Genomic DNA, 22,193 nt, shown 5'->3' with positions numbered 1-22,193 from the left:
AGCAAAAATTAAAAGTAATCAATCTTATAATTACTAGCTATAATCTTAGAGCAATCTACACAGACATCAACTTTGTGCTCAGAAAATACTGACTTTTTGCACTTACAGCACACAAATTTCGACATTGTCTTTTTTTTAACAGCAAAAAGCGCAGTCTTTACGTTTTTTAGTTCTCCTGCTTGAAGTTTATTACCTGAATCAATAGGTTTTGCGAGAATTTTGCTTATATTTTTAAGTCGGAGCTTCATGTCTGAATCCAAGGCTTGAGCGAATCTGTGCTGAGTTGTTTAATGAATTCTCTTTGTAGCAGTCATTTCCTGCCCGCTACAGAGTCTTAGCAACATTCAGTGCCCATCTCTAATTTACAGCTGCTAGCTATGGCAACTCTGCAACTATGGCAACTCCGCGACAAGGAGGGACGGGCTCGCGGTCAAGACGCGCAGCTCGACAATTGAGTATTCAACTGGCTGCGCAGGGGGGTATAACTCCGAGAAAAAAGTGGGTCAGAAAAAAAGACACGGTAAATCTCTATGGCTGTGTATCTGTGACGTATATTTTCCACAAACCAGTGCGAACTTCATGCATGTTTATAGGCCGCTGTCAAAACATGAAAATGTCAAAAAATGTTAAGTGCGATGTGAAAGGATGTACGGACAATACATCGATTCGACATCGGTTTCCGAGTTTTAAGGAGTACCCTAGTCTTTTTCGCAAATGGTCAATACGGATTGATAGATTAGAATTTATTACGAAATACAAAAATCTTCTGTGTTTTTCATTTTTCTGTTAAAAGCAGAGAAATATCAAAATTCGAGGATTTTAAGTCATTTTAGTTTATTTTTACGACAGGTTGATTGTTCATCTCAGAACAAAATTTTAGGCTAGTGAATGGGATTGGCTTCGAATGAGAATTATATTGTCTATGGTTACGCCTTTTTTATAGTTTCTATCCTAGTCGATGGTGAGTATGTGTAGTAGTGACGTATATTTTTCAGTTACAGACTTTTATCTATGGCAAACATTAGGACCCATGGGCTCAGTACTAAAAACCCGAAAATATTGATCTAGTGAGTGGTTCATTTATGTGGCTGCGCTTCTGGAACATCGCTTAGCAGGGAGGACACGAACCCCGCCATGAGCTGACAAAATTTACGAACGGTGATGACGCCGCAGTTTAATAATTTGCCTTTGGTCATCCTTCGTTCTGCATATAAATAATAGCTTTGCATACCGCATCGCTTGGCGCCCATTATTACTTATCATCAGGTTAGTTTTTACATTAAATGTTACCATCCATTTGTCGCTCTCAATGCAATTTTAAAATTTCCAATCGTGCATTCAGCCTTCGGCTGATGCACACGCCTGAGTTATTTGTCATTAATTAAAAGAGTTCTCATGTTAATTATAAGATGTAGAAATAAATGTTGTATTAAGGAATGCATTTTCTCCTTCTTTTATTTACTGCACTATTGTTACAACTTATCCTGAGGTATTCATGCCCTTCACCTTTATAATCTCGTTTCAATGGCGCACCCACGTGGTTAAACCCGATTGGCATTTAATTTATTTATTTCGGTCTCGTTGGCATTGAGAGTTGACAATAATTTTTGCAGGTGGCATTTTTTTTAACTAGCTTGATGAAGGTTATTCTTATGTCGGCTCATGGGGTCTTTCTCTGTTTCGCGACGTTCCGGCCGCATTTTTATCTTAATATTTGCTTTCTTAATATTTTGATATAACCATAATTATACTATAATTATTTTAAAATAATTTTGGCCGTGAATACTCTGCGGTACTGGTGGGTGTCCTGTATATTTTATTTTTATTATTGTTGTAATGTTGTTCCAGATTCCCACATCTAGATTATAGTATTGGTGTATGTCCATTTCTGAACTTTTGTCCATTAGATGTGTAGGTACAAATAATTTTACACCCATTTTTCCTCTTTTGGGAATTTTACTTTTTATTATTGCCGTCTTCGGACGTGATTAATGGTGCCTTGTTATTTTTTTTTTCCAATTAATCTTTAGGTACATCTAGTCACAATGCCTGATACAAGGAGTCTAGTAAAAGAATCCGCCATGTCTTCCGTCAAGGACTCAGACATTATTGTTCCCACATCTCCGTTGGTTCCACTGCATTTATGGAATATCAAGTACGATGGCACTACTTGCATTAGGAAGTTTCTTGAACGCGTTGAAGAACTCGCCCTGTCTCGCTCTGTAAGTAAGCACAATCTTTTTTTAGGCGCGTTTGAACTTTTTGATGGTATTGCTCTTGATTGGCTGAGGGTCAATCGCTCTCTTTTTGAATCCTGAGATGACCTTGTGGGAGGCCTCAAGGAGGAATATGAAATTCTTGATTATGACCGTAAACTCCTTGCACAGTTGAGATCAACTATGCAAGCACCTAATGATTCACTTGGTACCTTTATCACTAATGTTCTCATCTTAAATAAAAGATTAAACAAGAAATTGCCTGATGTAGAAATTTTGGAAATTCTCCAGTGCAATATGCTTCCCAGATATATTCAGAAACTTGCATTAAACTCCATTCCGGACATCACTACCCTAAAAAGATTGGGCAAATTAATTGAATTGGCAGACAGTCGTTCTGACCAGAGGAAAGGTTCAAAGTCCCCCCAAACCCCTTCAACTGCTAGCGAAAAGGCGCCACCAAATACAAATGCTCCTTCTAAACCTAATTCTTTCAGGCATGCGAATTCTTCTCATAAAAACATGTCTTTCAAACGTTATAACGTAAATTCCAGGGAGGAGATTCATTGCTTCCGCTGTGGATGTCCAGGCGTCAAGACACCTGACTGCACTTGCGTTAGGTCAAAAAACGCGAGAGCCGGACGTTAGCTGTGCCGCTGGCGGAGACGTCTTCCAGCATCACTGCTCTCGATCCGGCGTGGCAAGAATGGCTTTCGGTAGTCAGGAATTTCTACAGAAATTTAGGAACATCAGGTTGCGAAGGGAAGGCTGACAGGGACGGCCGTCCTTTCGTATCCTTTTCTACACTGGGATCTGTTTTTTCTGGCCTGTTGGACTCAGGCTCACATGTTTCCATTCTCGGTAATAATTTTCATTTAAAACTTTTAAAACTTGGTGCCAGGTTGGCTAAGCTCAATAATGCATTCTCTCTAACTTCTGCGACGGGTCATTCCGTTTGTTGTAATTTGAAAATCTCACTTCCTATAACATGTAATAATGTTGTAAAAGAGTTTATTTTTGTTGTCATGCCAGATATAAAGACGGATGTAATTCTCGGTATTGATTTTTGGAAATCTTTTAACATTTGTCCGGATATTCTTAATTTTATGAATACGAAGGTAGTTAAATCTGCTCCTCGGGTTACTTCTGAAGTCAGAGGTATTGTGGACAAACAACACTTATCCATATATCAACAAAATTTACTTGATAATGTAGTTAAAGAGTATATTTCCATTTCTGGTGACAAACTTGGTCGTACGCATTTAGAGGAACACGTCATAGACACTGGTAATAGTACACCTGTAAAACAGCGTTACTATCCGATTTCACCTCACCTGCTCCCGGTTGTGCACAAGGAGCTTGATAGAATGTTGGAGACGGTGTCGTTGAACCGAGCAGTAGTGCTTGGAACAGTCCCATTTTACTCGTACCAAAGAAAAATGGCACTTACCGCCTTTGTTTAGATTCCAGAAGAATTAACTCTATCTCTAAGAGAGACGCATTTCCTTTACCATATATTTCAAATATTTTAGACAGCTTGGGGGGAGCTCGTTTTCTATCCACTATTGATCTAAAAGATGCTTTTTATCAAATTCCTCTAGAACGTAGTTCAAGGGAAAAAACGGCTTTCACTATTCCCAAAAGGGGTCTTTTTCAATTTACTTCTATGCCTTTCGGTCTTCATGGAGCCAGTTCGCGAATGATGCGTCTCATGAGTAAAATCTTTGGCCCAGAATTTGATGGTAAAGTTTTCTTTTATTTGGATGATATTATTGTAATTTCCAGTACTTTTGAAGAGCATTTAGCGTTACTTAAACTGGTAAAACGTAAACTGTTCGAGGCGGGTCTCACGATTAACATTGAAAAGTCAGTATTCTGTAGAGAATCGCTTAAATATCTCGGTTATGTCATAGATAGTAATGGTCTGAGAACTGATCCAGACAAAGTAAAAGCTGTGGTTGATTTTCCTGTACCTACCTCACAAAAGAGTTTGAGACGTTTCATTGGTATTATATCATGGTACAAGCGTTTTATTTTGAACTTTTATATTATTGCTGCTCCGTTACACAACTTAACCAAAAAAGAGTTCATTGGTAAAAAATTTTCTTGGAATAATCAAGCGCAGGCTGCATTCTCTAAATTAAAGGAAACTCTAGTTGCGGCTCCGGTTTTAGCTTGCCCAGATTTTACTAAACCTTTTACAATTTCTTGTGATGCATCAAACGAAGGTTTAGGCGCAGTACTCTCTCAATTAGATGAACAAAACAGGGAACAGCCTATTTCCTTCATTAGTAGATCGTTATCGGCTCAGGAAAGGAACCACTCTACTACTGAGAAAGAACTTAATGCACTAATTTTTGCTTTGGAGAAATTCAGGGGTTACATTGAAGGGTCACCCATTCCTGTAAAGGTAATTACGGATCATTATAGTCTGAAGTGGCTAGTAAACTTAAAATCACCTTCTGGAAGATTAGCTCGGTGGGCTGTCAGACTGCAGCTATTTAACTTTATTATTGAACACAGGAAAGGGAAGGAAAATGTTGTCCCGGATGCTTTATCTCGCGATCCTTTAGTAATATCGTCTATTGTTCAATCACCCATTATTAGTACTGATCGGTGGTACAATAAAATGTGTCATGACGTTTTAGCTAAACCTGAGTTATTTTTCAAGTGGAAACTTGTAGATGGAGTTTTATATAAGCATGTGCAGAGTATGGAAGCCCTGCATAAGCCTAATGATTGGAAGGAAGTTGTTCCTAAGGATCAAAGACAAGAGTTGATTGCGTTACATCACGTACCTCCAACATCCGCCCATTTTGGGATTATGAAAACTCTGAATAGGATTTGTTTGAAATTTTACTGGCCTAGAATGTCCTCAGACGTAAGAAAATTTGTATCTAGATGTCACACTTGTTTAGGGCAGAAAAGTTCAAATCAGGCTGTGCCCGGTCTTATGGGAGATCCTAAGTTGGTCCAGCGTCCTTGGCAGGTTATCTCGACGGATTTATTGGGACCTCTTCCCAGCTCCTACAAGAAAGGATATAAATATCTATTAGTTGTCGCTGATTTCTTCACTAAATTTACAAAAAAATTTCCGCTGAGAAGTGCGAATGGGAAAAATGTCTCTGCTATTATAGAGGATGAAATTTTCCTAAAATTTGGCGTTCCTGATTGCATCATCGCAGACAATGGTCCCCAATACATTTCGAAAGAATTGAAACATTTAGTTGACAGATATCATGTACGTCACATGTTTTTTAACTGTAGATACCATCCACAGAATAATCCTGTAGAGAGAATTAACAGAGTTTTAGTTACAGCCTTAAGTTCGTACGTGGGAACGGATCATCGAACCTGGGCAAACCATTTACCTGAAATATAGCTTGCTATTAACACTGCTGTACATGAGGTAACGGGTTACACTCCTTTCTTTTTAAATTTCGGCAGGGAAGCCATTATTTCAGGCAAAGATTACAAATCACCTGATTTTTCTTCGGAAGATTTAACATTCTCGAAACGTGACACGTGGGCTCAAGATGTTTCTGAGCTAAATGACATTTTTTGCCAAGTTAGGACGTGTTTACGTCAATCTTACGAACGGAATAAGGTTCATTATGACCTTCGTAGAAGGAATGTTGAATTCAAAGTTGGTGATATTGTTTGGAGACGTTCCTTCGTGTTATCGGATGCTTCTAAGCATTTCTCCGCTAAACTTGCTCTCAAATTTTTAAGGAGCAAAATTATTGATAAGGTCTCGGCCGTCGTTTATAAACTGGCAGATATGAAGGGAAAGCCTATTGGAACATTCCATATTAAAGATTTAATTAGGACAGAAAATTAATTGTTTTTATTATTATTTACAAGGGAAAAAGTGAACGGGTTTCTGGTACCTACACTGATCACGTGGGTAAAGGAAGCTTATTTTCTTTTTGATACTTTGTTGATTGGGAGAAATGGTTTTCTTTTCCCTGGAGAATTCTATTCCTCTTTCAATCTGTTTATTATGCTACTATGTCGTTATTTCTAATGATTTTTATCTACTGCAATTTGTGTTTTGTCTGAAATTATCATATACATCTATTTGTCTTAATAGGATTTGCTCTCACTTTTATGATCAATGGTTACCACTGTTATTCTCAGTCTCAATGTTTATCTTGTGCATATTTTGCGCTCTACTTTACTTATTAAACTGTCATGTCTTGTTGAATGACCTTATCATAAGCTTATGAGCTTCGAGCTTTTGGTTTTCACACATTAGCTTACCAGCTCTACTGTTGTGATTTAGTATGTTGAAGGAAATATACCTTCTATAAAGATGTTGTCTTTTCAGCACTTCTTTTGAGAGTTGTTGTGGTGTTATGATGGCTTAGGCTCCTTAGCACATGATAGCCCTCATCAGGCTTACAATTAAGATATTTTTGTTGATTTTTTATGAAAATTTCAATATCAATAGTCGGTAAGCCATTATCATATTCACAGATCTATGGTGGTTGGTTCTGTAATGGGTTTTATGTTTTACATATTTAATTGTAGTGCATGTTCTAACATTTTTCTTCGTAATTTGATTCCTTCCCTGCTTTTCTAGAGCTCAGAAAAGTAAGGAACGAATCAGGTGTTTCGTCAATTTTCTACGGTATTCTTCAGTCACTCACTGGTTCGCTCTGTGACGGAAGAATATGTGCGTGAAAATAATATAATGATTAGATTAATTTCTTTATAATTTCTCTATAAATTCTGTATTCTTATTCAATATTTTTTTAACAAGAAGATTTATTATTGATTTTCTATCTAATATTCATTTCTACACTACTGCCATCTATTGTCAAGTAGTACAAAACTTTTATTACCATTGCTTTTGGTTTGATTATTAGCTTCTTTCACTTGTATGGTTATACATTATTTAGCTGGTATCTTCGAAATTACTATAAATTCTTCTTATTTAAGTAAATTTTCCTTTTGAATATTAATTGCATTTGTCATCATGACGTTTTACTATTATGTTTTTTTTGGGCCTTGGAATTTATTTTTCATTGTTGGTTACCTCGCCTATTGACAACTGTCATTTTTTAGTACAAAACAGTTTGTTAGAGTTTTTAATCAGGTTTTCAACTTGAGCATCACCCTTTTCATTTAGTAAATATGTTATAATTCTTGCTTGTAAGGTGTGCACCTTATTTCCTTGTAAAGGGCTTGCTATTTTAATGAATTTTAGCTTCTTTCATCAATGACCAGTTTGGGTAGGCTAGACATCGAACATTTTCACGAAGATTTCTTCTGCTTCCGCTCATACTACTACATGATGCGCTCATCGGGATCATCTGGATTGCTCTGCTTCTTCTTCATCTCCGTGCTGTGCTACTGAACAAGTCAATCATCATCTTCCCTGAACTTACTACATGATGCGCTCATCAGGATCATCTGGATTGCTCTGCTTCTTCTTCATCTCCGTGCTGGTGCGACTGAAGTATCACTAATCATCTTCGTATGCTGTCCGTCTTTGCTGTCCTTCTCTGGCAACCTTCTGATACTGAAATGGACGGGCTTGTTTGGACAACTTGGAGCCTGAGGTGCTCTACCACATGGACGTCGGAAAGTCATATCGTCATTTTTGAAGCCCCTTGCTGCCCTCCTTTACGCAACTGAAAATCCTGAAATCCTGAAAATCCTCTCGGTAAGAGCAATTATGTGGTATAAAATAATTTTTCAGCACATAAATAGCCCTATGTACATAAATAGACTGAAACACACTTACAATACTCGTTTTACATTAAATGAAGGACTAATCGTACCAAAGCATGTAAACAAATATGGACAAAGAACGCTAGACTACATGATACCAAATAGTTTAAATATGTTACCTGCAGAAATCAAAAAATGTACAAATATAAAAAGAAATTTTTTGTTGAAAAATTGGCTAGCTGAAAGAAATAGTTTGTACTAGACTCTAATACAAACTATTTCTAACTGCATACGCTTTAATTTTTTTTTGTTTTTATTTTTATTGTATTACACCTCTCATGATATGAATGTATACATTTGATATAATCTGTTTAAGTTAAAAGCACCCAATGACAAACTACTTTAAAGTAGTTTATTGGGACTTTTTGATTTTTGTATATTATTTTGATATTTAATAAAAAAAATAAAAAAAAAACTGCTGATTTCTACTGCAGGAGTGGTTCCAAGGCCAGTTGGCCACGAGGTGTCAGGCGAACCTCAGACTTATGGGCATAAGTCTTTTGGCTGAGGGGGCATTGTAGCAGTTCCTTACTAACCGCTACATTTCAAGATTATTCGGAGTATGTAAACACTGAACTCTGGCAAGAAGATAGGAGACGGCAACTCGAGCGGGCCCGGTCTGGCAGTACCAAATCAGCCACCGCCGGGGACCGGCGCATCTCAGGAAGACACAGCGAACGCTACAAACGACATTGGACGAACATTTCGTGACATCGATCTTCTGGTGAAGAATGACGCGGCATATTATAATCGTTTTGCTGGTCGTTGCTTTTCTCAACTAAATTTAACATCATGTAAAATGATGTTTGGCGCCCTCATCTCTTTATAACAGGTTAGAATACTTTGTCACACACGTTTATGTTACTAATTTTGATCATTTTTAGTTACACCATTTATCATTGCTACCTATGTTTTAAAAAAATCCGTTGCGCAAGATCTTCGATCTCACGCACACGCCCTGAGATTAAAAATTCAATTATGTAAATTTAGAGTTCTCTAGTTTTGCTCTGGTTTTTGTACGCTGTGGAAATAAATGAAAATGTTGTAATTCATATCTCTTTTTATTACTTCATTTACATCATCATGGTTCCTATTGAGGGATTAAATCCCCTTATAATGTCAGCCTACTATCAAACATGATTCCAAGATCCTTCATTGTCGAGACACGTTTTAAACTTCGGGCGTCCATTGTATACCGGTAATACTAGGTATTACTCGCCCTATTGAATAACAAAATTAAACATTTAGAAACATTAAACTCAATCCGATTTATTTTACTCCATTCAACAATTCTAACAATGTCTGACTGGAGTTGATTGCAGTCTTCTAAAGTTAGTATTTCTAAGAAAAGTTTTAATTCATCAGCAAAGAGAAGAAATCTAGAATGCAGAATTACTTCTGAAATATCGTTTATAAATATGGAAAAGAGGAGTGGGCCTAAATTACTGCCTTGGGGTAACCCCGATCGTACAAAGAAATGTTTAGATTGGATTAGTCCGTGAGACACAAACTGTTTCCTGTCAAAATGTAAGTAGTCTTATGGAGAATCCTATTGTAGACAGTTTATTGAGTAAAACGTCGTGATTTACAGTATCGAAGGCCTTTGAAAAATCATTGTATGAACAATCTACTTGATGGCCTTTGTCTAATGATTTAGATACGAAATCCGTAAACACCAATAGGTTGGTTTCTGTCGATCGACCTTTTCTAAATCAATGCTGTTCAGAAATTAGAAACGGTTCAACTTGTGGTAGTGTAAATTTATGAAGAATCGATTCTAAAAATTTAGAGGGTGCAGATAGTATTGCCACCGGTCTGAAATTTTCCCCAGAAATCTTTATGCCGCTTTTATAAATCGGACAAATTTTTGATATTTTCCACAAAGCAGGAAATACACCAGTTTTCAGGGAAAGGATAAATAAGAAGCTTAGTGGCAGTTTTAAAAACTCGGCACAACCTTTTAAGAAGAATACCGTAAGAAAATCTGGACCAAGTGAATGTGTATTTTTCAGTTTCCAAATGGAAGATTTTATATTTATAATAAAAACACATAAATTTGTTTTTGACCACGATAGTTTTATTTTCACTCTACCGGTTTCAATTACGGAAGATTTTATATCCGATTCATCAATTTGACCAATATCGATATTTTGGGCTCCCTTTACATTCGACTTTGCAGCAGTATTAATATTTAGAATTGGAGGCTCATTACTATACACGGATTGGAAGTGTGTTGCAAATGCGTTAGCTACATCCACCTCTCGAACTTCCCGATCACGATGCATCATGGTGTCTTGGATACCACCATCTTTACTTGGCGATTTGACGTAGTCCCAGAACATCTTAAGATCATGTTTGATATCGTGTTCAATGGAATTTATATATGATTAGAAAGCAGTGCGAATGTTGCGTCTGACCACGGCTCTATGCGCACTGAACAGATCATAGTCACATCGACAGCCAGAAGCCTTCCATTTCTTATGGAGAGCATGTTTCACCCTAATGCTCGCGATGGTTTCTCGACAGAACCATTTCAGACCACTTCTACTGGGAGCTTTTCTGGGAAAACAGGCATCAAAAATACTACAAATACTAGCATAAAATGGTGCACCGCCTCATTTATAGTGCAATAATTTAAAAGTTCTTGCCAATCTAATTAGCTAATCATATTATATAACTTATCAACATCACCCTGCTCAAAATTCAGAATTCTTGTAGCCTTGATGTTGTTTTTGCATGAAAAAATAAATTCTAATCGGGATGATGTTGATCTTCGGTTAAAAGAGAAGTGCTATGAATAACATGCATGGCTGTATTGCAATAAATTTCATCTTACACTCTTGAATTTATATTTAGAATGTTATTGAATTGGGAGAGACCGAAAACGGCGCATAAAAAAATCAGGTCGTTTTCAATATCCCCGCTACCTCTTGATGAGTGTAGGTTGAAATCTCCGAGCACAATTACATTTTTTCCACCAATAACATCTACATTTTGATGTATTTTGTTGAAAAACAACTGATATGTGTCAAAGTTTGACGCAGGTGGAAAGTACACAATACATACAAAAGTTACACACGAATTAAATGTAATATTAACCCATAATTCCTCGTTGACAGTTTCTAGAGCAGGTAAGTGCTCTGCCTTAATAAGGCCATTCACGGCTAATAGACAGCCTCCTCCCTGCCTACGGCCACTACCAGAGTCTCTATCTTTTCTAAATACTATGAAACTGTCATCGAAGAGCTCTGGGTTGAGCACACTTGAGTTTAGCCACGTCTCAGTGAGTCCAATTACGTCTTAATTGTTTGCCAAAACAAGAGAAAAAAATAAAGCCCATTTACTCTTCATTCCTCGAACGTTTCGGTAAAAGTAATGTTAATTATTTGTATGTTAACTGGGTTTGAAACCAGGAAGCCGCGGGGTATTCACATTATTTTCCCATTCTTTCAAATAGGAATATTTGGGCCAATTTTCTGGTTTGAGCACCTCACTTTTAATGGAAATAGGAATGCCTATCTTAAATGAGGCGTATTCTCCTTTAGATTTTATTTTATTCACTTTAACCCATATTTCGCTGACGTTGCAAAAACGCAACAGTTTGGTTGCTGGGTCATATTTTAAGAACTTGATAAGGATTCACCATTATTCTTTCAGTTACTTATAGAAAAAAGTTTGACTTTACCGTTAGAATTCAATAGATAGACACATATTTGCTTCAGTGACTAAGTAGACGCCCCCAAAGTCGGACGAAATACGACACTCAGATAAGCAATTTTTAAATAATTATTACCGTTGACATATGACCAAAATTCTTAATATATTTTAGCCTTTTTTAACACCTAGACTCCGGTGATGGGTCTGGTTTGACCCAGTGTTTTTTAAATAAAAGATTTTGCCGCAAATATCTCGTTTAGGCTAATTTCCTTTTGTCTATTCTTTCATAAAATATTTACCCACATTTCGACTCAAAAATGATTAAAATCGGACAGGTTTTAAAAAAGTTATTAGAATAATTGTGAATAAAAACACGCAAAAACTCCATTTCTTCTCAGTTGAATTCGAGCAGCTGACGAAACAGCATATCTCTTGCTCTGTCCTTCCGTCTTTGTCTCTCACAGTCCCGCGCAGATGTTGTCAACCATTCGGGCACATTTCGAGTATTGTGATTTTTGTTTGTGACTTTGTTTTGATATTTTTTTTCGTAGCGTACGAAGGCAATGAATTATTTATCTAATAATGAGATCGAAAAGCTACTTAACAGTTCGAACAGTGAGATCAGTGATGATGGCGACTTGGAATTCGAAACATTAGATCCAGAATTTGTAATAATAAATCCATTTGGTGTTTTGTGTATGTATATAAATTTTATTAATCGTCGAATCATTTTTGTATTTTCGTATTTAGAATATTGCTTTTGTTCAGACTTTAGCCAAGAATCAAACCAAACGAAAATGCCACCTGTATCTGTATTGAGTAATTGAAATATCCGACAGATGTCTCCCCTAAGGGCAATAATTGTGATTATATATACCAATACATTCAAATTAATAAGGTTATAAATAGGCTTGCAAGCCCATTTTCTTCCTCTTCTCTCTCTAAATAACGGATCAATAACAACCATGAAATAATTAAGGAATTCGAGGGTCGTTGTTTTTTGTTACCAGTGATGTGTGTTCTAGAATAAAACTTATCAATTATTTTTCTTGGTATCATTAATTTAACGAGGCCATTACTGTAACATATGGTCCAATCGAGCCGCATCGTGCACCAGAAAGAGCCGAAATATGAACCAGCAAAAAACCAAGAAGATGCAGATCATCATCAGATAAGTATCCCAACGCCATCCTATCAAAACTGTGACCAAATCCCGAATCCTTCCTATTTCAAATTATCCCAAATGAAATATTTAAATATGCAACAAAGATTAAAAAAAAAATTATTTTTGTTTCTGATTTTTCAGTTGCATAAAATTTTAATAGCTACCTACATTGCAAATTGATACGATTATTGTTAAATGAGCATTTCAATTGTAAGAGTTTTGTCATTGGATTTATTTAATTAAAAATAATTCACGCGAATGTTCAAATTTACCGGGTAAATTAAATCTCGCTACAAAATAATTTCAGCGAATTTCTGATTTAAAAAGTTGTCAGTGGTGAGTGGTTGTTCCGATTTAAAAGGTTGTCAGCCCTGGCACTGACAAGCATTTTTACTAACACCGCCGTGTTTTCATTCGTAAACTGTCAGTTGTTTGAGGTTAAAAGTTAAATTGTTTATTATTTACCATTTACGATGGAAAAGTTAAAGCAGTTAATCAACAAGCGTGGAGTTTTGAAAGCGAAATTGACAAGGTTTAATGATATTTTAAAGACACTCGATAAAACGGAACTAGAATTACGTTATCAAAAGGTCGAAAAATTGTTAGATGACTTTGAAAAAATTCAATCTCAAATCGAAGAACTTTCGGATGACGAGGCAGAACACGTAAGTCAACGTGAATCCTTTGAAAATCAATATTTCTCTGTACTTGCATTAGCAAAAGGTTTATTGAATTCAGTAAATCATGAAAAATGTGAAATTAAATTACCAACTTTGAAACTTATTGAATTTCATGGTGAAATTACTGACTATGCTAAATTCGCTGAGACCTTTAAAGCATTGATTCATGAAAATAATACGTTAAACAATTCTCAAAAATTCTTTTATTTACAATCGTGCCTTAAAAAAGACGCAGCTAAATTGATTGCCTCCTTGACCATATCGCACGACAATTACGAATCTGCGTGGCAGATACTGCAGGAACGTTACGCGAATAAAAAAATAATAGTTCATAGGCATGTTGCATCTTTATTTCAGTTAAAAGATATGAAACAAGAATGTCCAGTCGCGTTAAGGCATATTATTGATCAGGCTAATATAAATTTAGAAGCGTTAAAAAATCTAGGATTACATGTTGATTCCTGGGACGCGATTATGATATATTTAATATCTAATAAATTGGATGGATCAACTCGTAGATTTTGGGAAGAGCAGCCAATAGATGGTGCACTCCCAACGTTGAAAGAATTTATTACATGTCTAACCAAACGTGTTGAGGTACTGGAGTTCACAAATTTGCAAGAAAAAAGGCCTACCTACAAGAATGTTACAACACGTGATGATCGCAAGAAAGATTTGTCTGTCTCATTGATAGCAACCAAACACGGATGCATCCTATGTAAAGAAAATCATCCAGTGTATTATTGTAAAAAATTTCTCAAATTAAATATCCAAGGAAGATTAGAATTTTTAAGAAAGGCCCGAGCCTGTTTCAAATGTTTGAGGGTAGGACATTTTACACAAGATTGCAAAAATAAATTCAAATGTAAAATCTGTGCAAGTGATCAACATAATACTTTGATACATGTTAATGAATTAAATAGTGAAAACACAAATTGTGATGTTCTACCCTTCAGGGTAGTCAGCCGTGGACTTCTTGCCACAGACTTCCAACACTCCTTGGATGGAAGATATAATAAGATAGGTTACTTGTTATTAACTGGTTTATTCAGAATATCGCGTGTACAATACAACCGCGTTGGTCAACCTTAATCGGAACTAGCTAGATTCGGTCTGCCAGAGGGATTCCAAATGAAACCTAACCTGAAGCTGAGACGCCCTCTGTCGTCGGAGGCTAAAACTAAGAGCACTGCCATCTGTGTCTAAAAGCCCGAAGCTTTATACACAACATCTTCCCCCTGCTAACTAGAAACCTGTCTACTATATTTCATTGTTACAGTATTATTTTTAAAATCACGAATCTATACAATCGCAAACAGATGTCACTAAAATCAATATTATTAAAATCAAGAACTAAATATTTGAAAATATATCATTACACACAAAATTAAATAATTCATTAAGCACTGACTCTACTCCAAAAAGATGTTGACTCTATAAGTAGCTGATTCTTTCCCTGGAGGTCATTTCAAAGACGTCTGGGACGAAGTCGTCCCGCCCATGGTGCTGGTTCATTTTGTGGTGGGCTTCTGTTTCTCGCTGGAGACCTGAAATCAAGAGAACTCCGGTTAAAATCTCTCAAAAGGAGTGACGTGTCAACCTCATCTGCCCAGCATTTCGTCATATCAGACGCGAAAGGTTCACTCTCTGCCTCTTCCTCTCTATGCTGCGGACATCCTCTCAGTTGATCAATATGCCTTTTCCACGACATCTGTGTCCCCACAATTTTAATAATATACAGTTTTTTTCCCAGTCTTTTTTCAACAATTCCTTTTGCCCAAGAACATTTATTCACTTGTCTGAAGTCTCTCGCTAAACACTTCTGACCTATCTGAAAACTTCTACAAACAACCCCACCGAAATTCCTAAACTGATTTTCTTGACTTTTATTAATATTCGCATTCGCTAAATTCTCTGTCGAGGTTGCTACGTTTCCTTCAAAACTTTTAGGTAAAAGGCTACTAAAGGTTGATTTTAATCTCCTACCAAACATTAGCACTGAGGGTTCAATTCCAGTTGTGGAATGTGGAATATTTCTATAATCACTTAAAAATTCATATAATCTATCTTTATAATTTGACTTAAATACGTTATTAACAAGAATTTTCTTTAAAAAATTCTTCACTGTTTTTACCGAGTTTTCTGCCTGCCCATTGCTTTGGGGATGACGCACTGGCGTTGTTAAAAACTCAATATTATTATACTCTAAGAAATCTTTGAACTCCTGACTAGTAAAAACGGTTCCATTATCAGTTACAATACAGTCCGGGTACCCAAAATTTGAAAAAATTCTCTTCAACTCATTAATCGTATGACTTGAGTCTGCTTTCGGTATTTCCACGCAATCTACCCATTTTGAGAAAGCGTCGCAAATAACTAAAAACATTTTCCCCGAAATTGGCCCACAATAATCTGACCACTGCCTAGTGACGACATCAATCCCTGTTAGCTTCAGACCAACCAATGAGAGACTGAGGAGAAAAGTGTGGCACTATAGGTCAGCAGATTGGTTCGGTATGCGGGCCCATTTCAACGCTTTTCCGTGGTCAGCTGTTTGTTTTCGGACTTCGGACCCTTCAAGATGTGCCCAGGAGATTGGTGAAGTCATCAAATCGGCGATGGATGGCTTCATTCAATCGACTACTAAAGAAACTGGTGTGGGCTCAAAGCCGTGGTTCAGTCGACAATGCTCCGAAGCAGTTCGACGAAAAAACGCGGCTTACCGAGCCTACAACACATCTCGAACGCCCGAAAGCAGATTAGCATACAACAAATCGGCAAAGGAATGCAAGAGAATCATTAATAGGTCAAAATTCGAACACGACCTGCAGACCAGCAAAAAGCTGGCTGCCTGCCCGCATGGCAGCAGAGCATTCTGGTCGCTTGCGGGCTCAATAGGTCGAAATTTTTGCAAACCCAGTTTGCCACCTCTTACCAGACCTGACGGCTCACTAGCAAACACCGCCACCGAAAAGGCTAACTTATTAGGGAAAATGTTTGCGGAAAACTCGACCCTCGACGACGGGGGTGCTGTTCCGCCGTCGGTTCCTCACTGCGGCTTCTATATGAAAAAGCTGAGGATCCGGCATCGGGATGTACTCCACGTCATACGGGGGCTCGATGTTAACAAAGCTAGTGGACCTGATGGAATACCTGCCCTGGTATTGCAGAGGTGTGCTGCGGAAATAGTTCCGGTTTTGACAAAGCTCTTCAAAATGTCCCTGAAGTGTGGCACTGTGCCCTCTGGTTGGAAAAAAGCGGTAATTCACCCTATTCCCAAGAAAGGTGACCGCTCCAACCCGGCCAACTACCGCCCCATAGCGATCACATCAGTTCTGTCCAAAGTGATGGAACGTGTGATCAACGACAAACTGCTCACATACCTCGAGAAGAACAAAATTATCAACGACCGTCAATACGGATTCCGGCGGAACCGCTCGTGCGGTGATCTTCTCGCGTATGTGACGCATGTTTGGGGGCGGTGCCTGGAACGTCACGGTGAGACCCAAACGGTCGCACTAGACATATCCAAGGCCTTTGACCGGGTCTGGCACCGAGGACTTGTCAACAAATTGCATTCTTACGGACTTCCCGCATCCCTGTGTACGTGGATTGCTAACTTTTTAAGGGATAGGTCGATTCAGGCGGTTGCTGACGGTTTCACCTCTTCCTCGCACTCCATAAATGCTGGCGTCCCACAGGGATCGGTTCTGTCTCCGACTTTGTTTTTGTTGCACATCAATGACCTTTTGACATGTGCACCGATTCATTGTTACGCGGATGACAGTACAGTTCATGATAGCTTTTTGTTTGATAAGCCCCCAAAGGGCACACAAACTCCAACGGCTCGGAGGGCTTTGAAGCAGAGAATGGACGGTTTTCTCGAGAGTATTTCCTCCTGGGGTAAAAATAATCTCGTCGAATTTAATGTTTCAAAGACCCAATCCTGTCTGATTACGTCTAAAAGGGATCCAAATGATAATCTAGTCTCCTTCAACGGAAGCAATCTTCCGAACAGGCCTTCCATTGATATGCTTGGTGTAACTATAAGTGACCAGCTCAGGTACGGGGGCTCCATCGAAGCCAGAGTAAAGTTGGCCTCTCAGAAGCTGGGCGTACTGTACAGGGCCCGCAGATACTTTAATAGTACACAACTGCTCACCCTGTACAAATCGCAAGTGCGCCCTACGGTCGAATTTGGCAGCCATCTCTGGTCTGGAGCCCCTAAATACCTGAAAAAAACCCTTGACTCTGTGCAGAAACGGGCGGTCCGTTTGATAGATTCCCCAATCTTAACAAACGGACTGCAATCTTTAGAGCACAGGCGTCAGGTAGGTATGCTGTCCTTGTTCTATCGGTATTACAATGGAAGATGCTCTGAGGAACTAGCGTCATTGATCCCTTCGGCACCGGTGCGTAGTCGGGATACACGCCAAACGCGCGCCCAACATTTGTACACAGTTGACACTTGTCACATGAGAACGGGTCGCTTCTACGATTCGTTCTTAAGTTCAACAGCTCGGCTGTGGAACGAACTGCCGGCCTCTGTGTTTCCTCCCTCCTACAACATGGGACTCTTCAAGACCCATGTTCACTCCTTCCTCTCCACAAAAAGACCCTCCACACAGCATCCCCAAAGATGACATAGGCCCTGAGGGAAATATTTTCTTCAGGGCCTCCTGTGTGGAGTAAATATAAAAAAAAAAAAAAAAAAACAATAATCCAGATGCAGCCTCTTCCATGCTGATCCTGAATTAGGCCAGACTGATAAATGACTCTTAGGTGGTAACGGCCTAACTGCTGCACAATCTTTGCAACTTTGAACGATTTTCTCTAAGTCCTTGTTCATTGACGGCCACCAAAAATAACCTTTGGCTAATCCCTTCATTTTTACAATGCCCAAATGCGATCTGTGTAACAAATCTAAAACTATATTCTGAAGCGAACTTGGAATTATAATTCTATGTTGCCAAAACAAACAATCATTTTCAATAGATAATTCATTCCTTTTAATCCAGAATTTCCATAAAAAACTATCGCGATTTACCCACTTGGGCCACCCTCTACGAAGATGCCCTAAAATTCCTTGAATTTCTGGGTCTGAGACTGTCGCTGCGATTATACGCTTTACATCTAAGTGTTCACACTTTTCTATATAGCCTATGAAATCGGAACCTAGATCGTCTTCCGATCGATCCGGAAATTCACGAATAAAATTATCCTTATATTCCTCTTCAGGGTCCACCGAATTAATTGTATTTTGAACTGAAGCGATTTCTAACCCAAAAATATCCATGAAATCTCTACCTACAATTAGATCTGAACCTCCCGCAACAATTATAAATGTAACATTATTGTTTTTATTTTTGAACTTCACATCCAAAATAACTTTGCCAATAACTTTCAAAGGATTCCCTGCGTACCCAGTAATGATTCGGTTATCCGCCAATAATTTTAATGAACCAAAATGACGCTTAAAGATTTCTTCCTGCATTACACTTAACGAAGATCCCGAATCGACCATCGCTCTAAAATGCTTGTCGTTAATTATAATGTCTGCTGTGAACGGTTTTATTGAAGCTATCACATGATTATTACAACAAAAATCCTCAACAATTGGATTTACACTATTTGAAAAGTTATTATTCACACAATATTTTTGCAGATGACCTACTTCATTGCATTTGTAGCATCTCGCATTGCGAAATTTGCATGAATTAGTACAATGACCCGTTTTCTTGCAAATTCGGCACTGGGTTTTCGCACCCGATGGTACTGTATACGTCGGTTTGTTTACAGATGAACTCGCGGCAAACCTTTGTTTATTTCCCTTAGAAAAATGCCTACTGCTAGTATTCTTACTGATGATGTTAACCTCTGATTTAACTGAATTATTTGGAACGTCTAAAACTGACATACTATTAGCTATTTCCTCTAGTTCGCTAAGTGACAATTTCAGCCCTTCCAAGTAAATCTTGTCTTTAATGCGACCCGGTGATAATCCAATGGCAAACATATCTACTAAATTTTTCTCCAACCTAGCTTCAAACTCACAATAAGTTGACAAAGACCGTAATCTAACCCCAAAATCTTTAATGGATTCGCCCGCCTCTTGTCTTGCTGAAAAAAATACTTCGCGTTCTTTGAATACTGAACGCTTTTTATTGCAATGTTTTTCAAGAAGTGCCCATAATTTTTCAAACGATACGTCCGTAACACTAAGTGGAAAACACAAATTTATCAATAAAGAGAGTGTATCCGGCTCCAAAAGATTTAACAGAAACGCCCTTTTTTTATCCGCGTTAATCTCATCATTTATAACGAAAAACTGTTCTAGACGAAGCTTAAACACGAACCAATCTCCCTCGAGATGATTAAAACTCGGAATTCTTCCCGATTCCATATCTACACGAAGCACAGACCACAATAAAAACACACAAGAAAAAAAAACAAAACCCGGAACAATAACCTCCAACAAAAAAAACAACTACTTAACTCAGGAACTCTTCTCTCCGCCGCCAATCTTCCAGAAATTCCTTCAAAAGTTGTTATTATCCACCGCTCGCCTTGGCAATAGATAGATGCTGCAAACACCGCACGTCCTGGCAATGTTTTATTGTTCCAAATTAGCTCCACCGCTCGCCTTGGCAATGGATTATTTTCCTTTCTTAAAATGGTCCTCTGGTAAATTGCCTCTTAATTCCTAGAACAGAAATCGTCGATCTTGTCTCCCTTCTCCACGAAGGAAAACACAATTGGAAGTCACCCCGTGACTTAGCCCTCACGCTCCCGGTTGACAAAATTTTGCTGCCGTGTGACAACAAAAAAAAATTCTCCAGTTATCCTTCGACTGCGCCAGCTGTGATGTTCTACCCTTCAGGGTAGTCAGCCGTGGACTTCTTGCCACAGACTTCCAACACTCCTTGGATGGAAGATATAATAAGATAGGTTACTTGTTATTAACTGGTTTATTCAGAATATCGCGTGTACAATACAACCGCGTTGGTCAACCTTTATCGGAACTAGCTAGATTCGGTCTGCCAGAGGGATTCCAAATGAAACCTAACCTGAAGCTGAGACGCCCTCTGTCGTCGGAGGCTAAAACTAAGAGCACTGCCATCTGTGTCTAAAAGCCCGAAGCTTTATACACAACACAAATGAAGAGGCACACAGCTCGACATCAGTGGCGAATCATACGGTGTTAAATAAAAATGAAAAGATAATTTTATTATCTACAGCGATCGTGAATATCGTAGGTAGCGACAACCGTTTACACAAAGCGAGGGTATTATTGGATTCAGGCGCCCAATCGAATTTCATAAGAGAGAGTTTTGCAAAAAAATTAAAATTAAAAACAGAAAAAATAAATACGCCGGTGTCTGGAATACAAAATCGCATCACACATATCAATCGAAGAGTTACAATTGACATGTTAGCAGTGAATAGTGATTATAATAAGAAAATTTCTTGTTTAGTATTGCAGGCTATAACAACCGACCTACCCCAAATGACCTTCAGGAAACAAGAGTTGAAGATCCCATCTGGCTTGCAACTAGCGGATAAGGATTTCAATGTCACGTCTCCAATTGACATCCTGTTGGGTGCGGAAGTTTTTTGGGAAATAATGAATAATGATCGAATACGCTTAACGGAGGGCGGGCCAACTATTCAAAGGACTGAACTCGGTTGGATTGTTTCCGGAGCGATCGACATCATCACTAAAACAAGGCCAGTATCAATTAATTGTAATCTAGCCATTAATAAAATAGGTAACCAGATGGAAAGATTCTGGAAACTAGAGGAGGTGGATGCCATGAAACCTCAGAATTTTGAAGAAAAGGCTTGCGAAGTCAACTTTACAGAGTGTCATAGTAGAGACACGGAGGGCAGATTTACGGTAGCCTTACCAACCCGCCCTTGTATAGACCAACTAGGGAGTTCTTTGTCAATGGCTGAAAAAAGGTTTCATAAATTGGAAAGAAAATTTTCCACCAATAAAGAATTGAAATGTCAATATAGCATGTTTATGAGAGAATATTTACAATTGGGTCATATGGAAGAGTGCCGAAAATCCGAATGCGATGCGAGATCATATTTTTTACCACATCATGCGGTGATGAAGGAGTCAAGCACCACTACTAAAGTTCGCGTGGTGTTCGATGGATCGGCAAAAACATCTTCTGGTATTTCCCTTTATGATGCTCTGATGGTCGGACCTAACATACAAAAGGATTTAAATATGCATATTTTACATTTCAGAAAACATCCTGTAGTCATAACTGCGGACATAGAGAAAATGTACCGTCAGATAAACGTGCAGGAAAGCGACCGCAATCTACAGAAAATTGTTTGGCGCTTTTCACAGGATGAGGATTTGAAGCATTACAAGCTAAGGACAGTGACTTATGGATTAGGACCGTCATCTTTCCTGGCGACAAGATGCCTGAAGCAAATAGGTATTGAAAATAGGCTTTCATTTCCTATAGCAAGCAATGTCATTGAAAACGACTTTTACATGGACGACCTATTAACGGGAGGAAATGACGTTGAATCGTGCCACCTTCTAAAACAACAGGTAATCAGTTTACTAAAATCTGCAGGGATGAATCTAAGAAAATGGAGATCGAACGTGGCAGAATTATCTTCCGAACCAGGTCAAGATATGCAAGGATTGATATCTTTTTTATTTATTTATTTATTAAGTTAAAAGAAATTTACATTTCACTTTCTTAACTT

General features: G+C 38.1%; 2 protein-coding genes across 2 annotated transcripts in view; one reads left to right on the top strand and one right to left on the bottom strand.

The window, feature by feature from the left end:
• LOC149415985 (uncharacterized) overlaps positions 1 to 22,193 on the bottom strand; it is a 498,120-nt gene that overhangs the window by 220,734 nt on the left and 255,193 nt on the right. The window lies entirely within an intron of this gene.
• LOC149415993 (uncharacterized) lies at positions 13,629 to 20,925 on the top strand (the record flags this gene model as incomplete). The annotated part of the gene is made up of 3 exons (XM_089641638.1): positions 13,629 to 14,219; positions 20,297 to 20,405; positions 20,591 to 20,925. Coding segments are annotated over exons 1-3 (840 nt in total), but the record flags the coding sequence as incomplete, so codon positions are not given.

The sequence above is a fragment of the Hesperophylax consimilis genome, chromosome 17, assembly GCF_061612785.1.
Source record: "Hesperophylax consimilis isolate HC1 chromosome 17, BYU_Hcon_1.0, whole genome shotgun sequence".
NCBI classification, from domain to species: Eukaryota; Metazoa; Arthropoda; class Insecta; order Trichoptera; family Limnephilidae; genus Hesperophylax; species Hesperophylax consimilis.
Note: the sequence above shows the minus strand (reverse complement) of the source record. Positions and strands in the feature narration are given on the sequence as shown.